At 41.7% G+C, this 10,146-nt stretch overlaps 1 protein-coding gene across 1 annotated transcript; it reads left to right on the top strand.

Moving 5' to 3' along the window:
- Positions 1-262: 262 nt before the first annotated feature.
- LOC108668577 (phosphatidylinositol 4,5-bisphosphate 3-kinase catalytic subunit delta isoform) lies at positions 263-9,871 on the top strand. The gene is made up of 10 exons (XM_047880673.1): positions 263-990; positions 1,327-3,108; positions 4,254-4,377; positions 4,757-4,897; positions 5,506-5,649; positions 6,443-6,567; positions 7,308-7,449; positions 7,728-7,910; positions 8,243-8,385; positions 8,950-9,871. The coding sequence occupies exons 1-10, from the start codon at positions 792-794 to the stop codon at positions 9,528-9,530; spliced, it is 3,564 nt and encodes a 1,187-aa protein (XP_047736629.1). The 5' UTR covers positions 263-791; the 3' UTR covers positions 9,531-9,871.
- Positions 9,872-10,146: the final 275 nt, after the last annotated feature.

The raw sequence follows: 10,146 nt of genomic DNA, 5'->3' as shown, positions 1-10,146 counted from the left end.
AAACTTTAGCGTTAGCACTGATCAAATGTGAAGGAGCGTCAATGATGGCCTCATCTTATGGTTATTTCATTTATCCAATAAGTATTAGCATTTAACAACGTATTTTCCCACGCAGTGAATTGTTTATGCTTTATATCTTTCATGAAGAAAGTAAAACGGCTAACCACGTCGTATTAATTAAATGATTTCGAATTGATTTGTAACCTGAATTTTCAGAGTAAACCGGCCTGAACGGAGAAGAGATAATAGTTCAATTACGTGTTAAGTCAACGGTAGATTTCGTTAATTCAAAGCGTGGGAAGTAGGTGATAAAGTTACCTCATTGACGGGAAAACTTTTAAGTTATATCACCCCTGTGTGTGCGATATCTATGCATGATAACGAAGTCGCCATGACCTTGCTTATCATTACATAAAATGTACCTTTATTTCATACTGTAACAAGTCTGGCAGACCGATATTATCTTCCATTACCTGTAGTATACGATAATATTTTAACGGCGCTAAGTCCAGTTCATATATCGTTACTTATTGTTATAGACGTCAAAAATCGATTGCGTTATTTGATAGTTCATTAAACTGATGTCGCAATTGAACGCTGGATTTGATAGTTCATGAAACTGGTGTCGAAATTGAACGCTGAATTTTTAATATTCCATGATACTGGTGTCGAAATTTAACGCTGAATTTAATAGTTCATGAAACTAGTGTCGCCATTAAAAATTAATTAAATTATAAAATAGCTCGCATACTTCATATTTGATCACATGCTGGTTACGTTGTGACGGCATCATGCCAACACGTCACCGCAAAAGCCTGCCTGAAGGCTGCCATCGTACTCTCCCCACCAACGGGGAGAAGGTAGAGGGGATGATGCCCCCCAGACCGCGACGTAACACTTTAGAGGCTCACCACAAAATACCTACAATAAACTGCACTTACAACACCGAACCTCGCAATAGAAAAACGGGTCGGGCCATCAGTATGAATGGTGGGTCACAAATGAGCTTATGACGCTAGGGACTATTTCTTCCCTGTGAAAATTTACAGACGCAGCAGCTTCTGATTTGGGTTACCAGAAGCTGGGGCGACTCTAAATTTTGTTAGGGTTGGCACAAGTTCTGTGTACAATTTTGACAGTATGAGTTTTGTTCATTGTCTACCACTGCAAATTCGGACGTTTTAATTATTAAAAATCAGTTTCTTATCGTATTTTGATGACAATTTTTTCATGTGAACATGGATTGAATATTTCGATCGAATTACTAACAATTTATTTTGTCTCTTATTTTCTCATATTTATTGATTGTTTCGTGTTTTGTTGCAGATTGTTCTTCTCCGCCGCCCACGGCTCCTCGTTCCAGCTTCTCATTCTCGACACACACGCTTTTCTCGCCGTCGTCTTCTCCTCGTCGAACAAGTGGCTTCTTGTCGCCCAGCATTAGCGAGGAGCCCTTGCTATTAGGAGCCTCTTCTTCAGGCTCTTCCAACTACGATGCCTCGCCTTTGCCATCCTCTTTGAGCCCTAAACCCAGCTCCCCACGCCCCTCATTTTCTTCTTCGTATTCATTATCGAATTCTCAGTCTCACGAAATGGCCACCCTACTTACTCATCCGTACATCTCTGCCCCACTCCCCACCTCCACACAGCTTCCTGTATACGCGGAAATGGAGGACTTTCGGGGCCTATTATTTAATGCATCCGACATCTCGACTGAAATGCACTTTATCATGCCCAACGGCGTGCTCATAATCCTCAGGGTTAGTAACTCCGCCTCACTGGCCGAAATAAAGTCTGATCTGTGGGAGAAAGCACGTGAGTATCCGCTTTATGGTCTCCTACACGACATGAACAACTATCACTTCGCGACTCCTGCTAAACGCAGTACGTCGAAGCTCCCTAATGCCCCTGCCGATATCGTCGAACTTCTCGACGAAGAGATCACTTTGAAAGAGGTCGCTCCCTTCCTCACCTTTTTGAAGGTTATTGAAAGGAAAGGCAATGAAGCTGAAAAAATTCTAAACCATGAAATAGGAAAACTTATCGACAAGAATCTTGCTGACTTCGCAGCTCTGAAAAATCCCGAAGTTAATGAGTTTCGATGGAAAGCGAAAGACCTCTGTGACGAAGTTGTTAAGGAGAGGGCAAGTTGGCCATGGAAGAAAAGAGTCCAATATAAATATCCATGCAGCATTGATCCCTCCCATACGATGCCATCTTACCTCGAAAAGAAGCTAATCGAAGCGAACCAAAAACACATTTATGTGTCCGTAGCATTTTCGTTCGAGGTGCGCCAGGTTGGATCGACTTTTACTGTTCGCGTCGAGCCCGATATTCTACCCAACGGTTTGATGGAGTTAGCCTTGAGTAAATTCAATACAATTGAGCTCACTCGGCAACCGTCTGGTATTTTTGATAAATCTAAGTACATTTTCAAAACTCTCGGGAGGGAAGAATATCTGGTGGAAGAAGTGCCCTTGTTCCGGTACATAAACGTCCAAGATCACTTGGCGACGCGAGAGCAGCATGCTTTGCGGCTCATTGTCGTTGAAAGAGATCAGATAGACGTTAGTGAAAACGAAAATCAGTACATGGAAATCAAAGGACCAGATGCGACGAGTGACGGCGTCCGTAAATCCTTCTCCAACATGACCCTTAGCAAAAAGAAAAGCCTTAACGTCGTGTCTTCGTGGACAGTGAGCGAAGATTTCAGAGTTGAGTTGGGTAGCATCTCTAAACTGAACTTGATAGGTCAAGGTACCACTGCGGTGCGTGTGGTTGGAGGTCTGTATCACGGATCTCTGGCTCTCTGTGGGAAGCAACAAACGGATCCTCGGCAGGTTAAGAATGACGATGTGAACATCGATAGTTCCTTAACATTCGACATCGCCGTATGCGACTTGCCCCGAAGCGCTCGTCTCTGTCTCGCTATCTTAGAAGAGCCGTCGCCCCTGCAGCACCAGCAAACACAGAAGAGGAAAGAGGAACCTAGAGGCGTGGCATGGGTCAACATTTCCGTGTTTGATTACCGAAGAGGCTTGAGAAGAGGGGCCATGACTCTCTACTGTTGGCCGGCGCAACACAGCATGGACTTGCCTAAACCTCTTGGTGAGCGTACTTTTTCATTCGTCAGGCGAATTTTGTTCGCTGTTTATTTTTTATTTATGTTTATTTCGACTGATTTTTCACGCCGCGAGGCTGCCAAGGCCATAAATTTGCTTTAACATTAACGGGTTTTCCTTGAATTTAATTTAGTCGCTTGAGGGTACTGTTGTTATTTGTTACCCCGCGCCCGATCCCGGCGTCAATGGTTTGGTGAAAGATGACAGTAGCTGCACAAGTTGCTGATGTTGTTGTTGTTTCTGCTCTTGTAACTGTTCAGAAGTATGCAGTGACCAGAGCGAATTTGTGCCAGCAGATCTTGAAAGTGATTGTCCAGACTTTCAATTGTTGGTAGTGTAAGAGGCCAGCCGTTGAGCATGCAGGATCGGTGCGTGGTACGAGAGTATAGCAGCTCGGGCAGCGTTGAAGTGGAGTTTGATGTATTTTGATGGAGGAGTTTGAAGTTTGATGTATTTTTTTATTATGATGAAGGAGCATTGATGTATTTAGTGTAAAGAGTATTTCTTTTGTTGTGGGGTTTGTGGTCCGGTCATGTGATTTGATGGCTAGCTTGTTGTGGGTTGCGGAATTGCAAAAGGTATTGGGCGGAGAGGAGTGTGTATTGAGCATTGCTGTTGCCTGACGGTGACCATTTGATATTCGGAGTGGGAATGTTGTTCCGCGGTTGTATCGTAGCAACCGGTTATTGTTCTCGGATCTGAGTTTTGAACTGTTCGAAGGCAGGTGATGTTGGTGGAAGAAGTGACAGGAAACCAATTGAGCTGGTGTACTTGATTATTGGGCATCCGATGGCTTTGTATGTTTGTATTGGGGTTTCTTTATCTTGTCCGTAGGAAGTGCCTAAGAGGTATTTCATTATGTTTCTGCGTTTTGAGGTTTTAGCAGCCGCCAAATATTTTTGGGTTGTGCTCAAGCGGAAGGAGTTGGTTGTTGATTTTGATGGTATCCTCGTTGATTGTTGATTTTGATGGTATCCTCGTTGATTGTTGATTTTGATGGATGGTATCCTCGTACGAAACTCTGGCCACAATGCTTCTACTGTCATAACGTTGACGTTCACCCGTTAACGTTCATTTACTTGAATGTAACTTCTCATATGTTTTTTTTTTATGTAATTTAATGGCGTGCAGGTACGGTGGTAAGCAACCCTGATCACGAAGCTGCCACGGCCATAACGCTGACGTTCCCTCGCTANTATGAACTAATATCCTTCCCAGACTACTGGACTGTGTTGACTGGAACTCCAGAATTCAGGTTGTGATTAATAATTTGATAATTTATGAAGGAATATAATATTGATTGGGGAAAAAATATTACAATAGCATCAAAAACGTATTCTGCATTGCATCGCCAGCTATTAATGTTATGAATCAATCCATAAGCCGTGATCAAAACAAACTTAATTAGCATGATGTGTACAACAGTTCAGACGTGACTGCAACACCTATGGTGACTGGGGAAAAAAATATAACTCAGTACTCACTGCAGTGAGTGACAGAGAGCGCATTTTCTCGTCGACGAAAACTTGAGGTCACGGACGGACAGACGGACACGGCGAGCACAATAGTGCATTTTTTCCATAAAGGAGAAAATGCGCTAAAAATGATTCTTCTCAGTGGTAACAAATAAATTTATGGTGGCAGGTGTCGCAAGTGACAGAACTGCTGGACAAGTGGCCCATGATGGAGCCACGCTACGCCCTCGAGCTGCTGGACTACAACTACGCCGAGCCTGTCGTGCGCGACTACGCGGTTGAGTGCATCGCTAAGTTCAGGTGACCGTGCCTAGGAAACGTTCCGAACAACCCCTCAACTGCATAGTTTTTAAACTCTGAATGTATTATCTTATAGTAGAATTTTTCATGGTAAATTAAAAATAAAGCAAACTAAGCATAATATTTATAAACTTTGAATTTATTCTCTTATAGTAGAAAATTTTCATGGTAAATTAAAAATAAAGCAAACGAAGCATAATATTTATAAACTCTGAATTTATTCTCTTGTAGTAGAATTTTTCATAGTAAATTAAAAATAAAAGAAACTAACTATAATATTTATAAACTTTGAATTTATTCTCTTATAGTAGAATTTTTCACAGTAAATTAAAAANAATTAAAATAAACCAACTAACTATAATAGTTCGTGAAATAGTATAATTTTTCACAGTAAATTAAAATAAAGCAAACCAACAAATTGACTAACTATTATAGTTCGTGAAATAGTATAATTTTTCACTTTAAATTAAAATGACATAAACTAACAAATTGACTAATTATAATAGTTCGTGAAATAGTATAATTTCTCACATTAAATTGAAAATAAAACAAACTAACTACAATAGTGCATAAAGACTGACAGGAAAGTAATATTGTATTCATTGCAGCGACGAGGACCTGTTGCTGTACCTGCTGCAGCTGACACAGGCGCTTAAGCACGAGAATCACCTGAACTGCACCCTGGCAGAGTTCCTCCTGCGCCGCGCCCTCAACAACACTAAGATCGGCCACTTCCTCTTCTGGCATCTCAGGTCAATCCCTCGTCGCCATCATAGCCCCTCGTCGCACCGTCGCGGTCTCAATTCACCGCCGTCATTACAATACCTGCAGATACTGCTAGACTAGATCTCCTGCCCGCACAACAATTGATTTTGTCAAAACGCGCTGCAAAATATGTGTTCGAAATCTTACTGTGCATCTAGTGCTTTTTTATGCACAGAGGAACCGATCTGAAATTACAGAAATTAGACAAACCAAGGGAATCGCTAAAGATCGACTAGTAACGTTTAACAGTAAATATCAAGACACTGACGACTGAAAACTAAAATTTTGCTTGCACTACGGTCAGTTTTAGAGAATATCTGTGTAAAATACGGGTTGGACAATACGTGAATTCAGTACCCATATATGAGAGTTAAAGAGATCCTTTTGGTTGTTAATGGTTTCATGTAGAGACAAGCTTTGCAGCCTGTAAATTCTTGTGTGAGAATAATGGTCCGAATGATCTTTCCACCTCGTCCACACATTTTCCAGTCAATAAAAAAATGTATCTTGATATTAAACCACGTTTGTATGCGCGTTATTTTCACCACTACCTGGCACTTTATTTGGTACTTAGTACTCAATTCCCGCTCCATAACTTCGTACGATTCCTAATTCTCGCTCCCTCACTTTGTACTATACCCAACTCCCGTTCCCTCACTTCGTACTATACCCAATTCCCGCTCCCTCACTTTGTACTCTCCCCAATTCCCGCTTCCTAACTTTGTACTATATTCCTAATTCTCCCTACTATAATGTACGTAATAGCTCGTATTTGTGCAGGTCTGAGATGCACGTGCCTTCCGTATCCATCAGGTTCGGACTGATCCTGGAGGCGTACTGCAAAGGTGCCCAGGAGCACATGAAGATCCTGTCAAAGCAGCTCGAGGCGCTCACCAAGTTTAGGGGTGTGTGAAACAGACTTCTTATTATTATGAGCATTGCTATTATTATTATTGTTATAATTATTACTACAGTTATGATAGGCCTGTATTGTCGTTTCTGTTTTTACAAGGCCTTTTGTTGTCTTCTGTCTTGTTAGGGCTGAGTTGATTATGGGTCAGTGCTTGTTCTTTTGTCTTTTGCAGACAATGCTGCTATGAGCCAATGTTATTCTCTATGGCTTTGTGAATTTAGTTGATAAAATTACTGAATTTTAAATTGCAGGATTTTTATTGAAGCGACTGCTTTTTGTCTCGGTTAATTGAACATTATCATGCTTTGTTTGCTTCAATCGATACTGATCATCAATCTGAGTCATAATTTCACCAGTTGTCATAATTTCTGAGTTGTCTGAGCGTAATATGATAATTATGACTCATAATAATGAGTAATAATTTCACCATAATTTAAGGGCCTGATGCGAGCCTGTTATTTTACTTCCATGTATTCTAAAGTACATTTCGACTAAACTAAGTAATATTTACTTTCAGTTATCTGTTTGCACACAAATTGTGGTGTAATTACATCGTATAACCAGTTTTATAATAAGTATCCATTGTTTTTATGTAAAGATCTCATGTGGAAACAATTTGTGATGGATTTGCATTGCATTACCAGTTTTATGATAATAACTGTGCATGGTTTTAGCGCACACATCTCCAGTGCGTATGAATGGTAAATAACTCTGCTTGCTTTTTACGTACAGATATTCGTGCACACGTCATGAAGCAGAAGAGTGGCAAGTCCCGCGAAGCGCTGCAGGAGCTCATTCGCAACGACGAAATGAGACTCGCCTTCTCCAACTTCCGTAACCTGCTCGACTCTACGCAGAACCTGTGCCTTATAAAGTGAGCACCCCGCTTCAGGTCTTGATTAGTTGTCAAAGGCATGATTTCTTTGTATTTGTTCTGTACCTTAGCAAATGAGCTTCAAATGATTAGTCAAGATTAGTTGTCAAGGACCTGATTCTATTTTTATTGCCACGCAAAACCTGTGCCGTCTCAAAGGAGGTCTTAAAAGTTCTATTGTATGTTTCCATTTAGATCGTTGCCGGTTGGTTTTCCTACTATCTTTGCTATTATCTACGGACTTCGTCAATTGTTAAGACTTTGACTTAATAATTCAGAGCCGAAAGTTGCCGAAGCATGGAATCAAAGATGGCGCCGCTGTGGCTGGTGTTTGAGAACGAGGAAGGCGACGACGTGTCGTTGCTTTACAAGTACGGTGACGATCTCAGGCAAGACATGCTCACGCTCCAGACCATCCGAATCATGGACAAACTTTGGAAGAAGCGCGGCCTCGACTTCAAGTGAGCTTAACCTAGTTTGTGAATCAAAAATTAAGTGAACCTATCTTCCGATAACAGTCTACTTTGCCAATAGAGGTTTAACTTTAATGTTAAGTGGAATACCATTATGAATAAGAGATTTTCGTTTTTAATAAGAGGGTTGCTTAACCTATCAGACGAGAACAAACAATATTTACAAAAACGAACACGGTTGACGGTAAAGAAATCACGGTTTTTTTCGCCCAGGATGAAGCCGTGGGCCCGTGGCTAATTTCGTCATGGCTCGGTTACGGATGTTAATGGAAATAAATAATATCTGTTACGGAGGTAAAAATTTACGTGTTTTCTTCCAGGATGAATCCGTACCGCTGCATGTCGACGGCTAATGTGGAGGGTCTCATTGAGGGCGTGAGGCAAGCGACGACCATCGCGAACATCCAGCGCGACAAGGGCATGCTGGCAGCGACCTGCCCCTTCAGGAAGGGTTCTCTGCTCGGTTAGTGTTACTTGTGCTATAATTATGTATATGATGGTAAAACAATTACGAGAGTGGGGCTGGAATGCATGCCTGAATGCCTATTACTGAATGTGATAGGCATTCGGACATACATTGAATGTCTATTACTGCCCGTTCAGGAAGGGTTCTCTTCTCGGTTAGTGCTATTTGTGCTATTATTATGTATATGATGGTGAAACAATCACGAGGAAGGAGCTGAATGTATGGCTGCTCGTGTAGGAAGGGTTCTCTTCACGGCGAGTGCGTTATTTTAATCTATGAAGGTTAAAGTACTATTTGGGAAATACCGGACTTTAATGAACATTCTCTGCTGAAATACAGAGCTTGCTTCTTTAAGGGTAAATACAGAGCTTGCTCGTACAGAGCTTGCTCGTACAGAGCTTGCTCGTACATCGCAAGTTTCGCTATAAGTTCCAATTGTTCGTACCTTAAATGATTTTTTACGGATATTCACGTGCTCATCCTAGAACTGGGCAAACCAACTTTGAGAAGCATCATTGTTGAATTCTAGCTATTAGTTTTTGTTCGTCTTGCTTTCATCAGAGTGGCTGAAAGAGAAGAACACGACAGAGGCTCTTCTGAACAAAGCGGTGTCGGAGTTCACGATGTCGTGCGCTGGATACTGCGTTGCCACTTACGTCCTGGGCATTGCTGACCGTCACTCAGACAACATCATGATCATGGAGAATGGACAACTTTTCCACATAGATTTCGGCCACATTCTGGGACACTTCAAAGAGAAGTTTGGCTTCAAGAGAGAGCATCAGCCCTTTGTGCTAACCCACGACTTCATTTATGTGATCACCAAAGGCAGCACAAGCACTGGAAGTCCTAAGCAGTCTGGCGAGTTTGAAAAGTTCAAGAAGAACTGCGAAGAAGCTTATATGATTCTGAGGGAGTATGGAACGTTTATCATATCGCTATTTGCTATGATGATCAGCACAGGGCTGCAGGAGCTACAAGACGAGCGAGACCTCGCCTACATCAACGACAGACTGCAGCTGAGTCTCAGTGACGAGGACGCTCTGCAGCATTTCAGGAAGGAGTTTGGCGAAGCCATGAAGAACACCTGGAAAACTTCCCTTAATTGGGCCTTCCATGCCATGGCTAAAGATAATCGATGAGACTGGGCCTAGCATACGAGTGGACGACGTCGCTCAACTGGGCCATCTTAAGGATAATCTTACGATCAGCCGAAGGATAATCGATGAGATTTACCAGCTGGAAGAGGGAGCTGGGCTTGCGTAGGAGTGGAAGAGGTCGCTCAACTGGGCCGTCTTAAGGATAATCTTACGATCAGCCTAAGGATAATCGCTGTACCTGAGCGTAACTAGCAAAAGATCTGAGTATAGGAATCGCCTTTTCATTTCGGTCGGTTGTGTTTTCAAGATGACGACTTCGTTGAATATTATCTTCTGAATTATTTTTTAGCGCATTTTCTCGTTGATGGAAAAATGCACTATTGTGCTCGCCATGTCCGTCTGTCTGTCCGGCCGTCCGTGACTCCACGTGTTCGTCGACAAGAAAATGCGCTCTCTGTCACTCACTGCAGTGAGTACTGAGTTGTATTTTTTCTTTTCTTTCTTCATTTTTTTAACTTGAATTTTTTCTGAAGTGTCTTCTGTATAAATTTTGAATAAAAATTTCTATCAAATTTTAATATTGATTGATACAAAAATTGAACAAGTTCAATTGAAAAGAATGAACTTCTTCTGTATACGTACAATGCTATGTAATTCC

The sequence above is a fragment of the Hyalella azteca genome, unplaced genomic scaffold, assembly GCF_000764305.2.
Source record: "Hyalella azteca isolate HAZT.00-mixed unplaced genomic scaffold, Hazt_2.0.2 contig672, whole genome shotgun sequence".
NCBI lineage: Eukaryota > Metazoa > Arthropoda > Malacostraca > Amphipoda > Hyalellidae > Hyalella > Hyalella azteca.
Note: the sequence above shows the minus strand (reverse complement) of the source record. Positions and strands in the feature narration are given on the sequence as shown.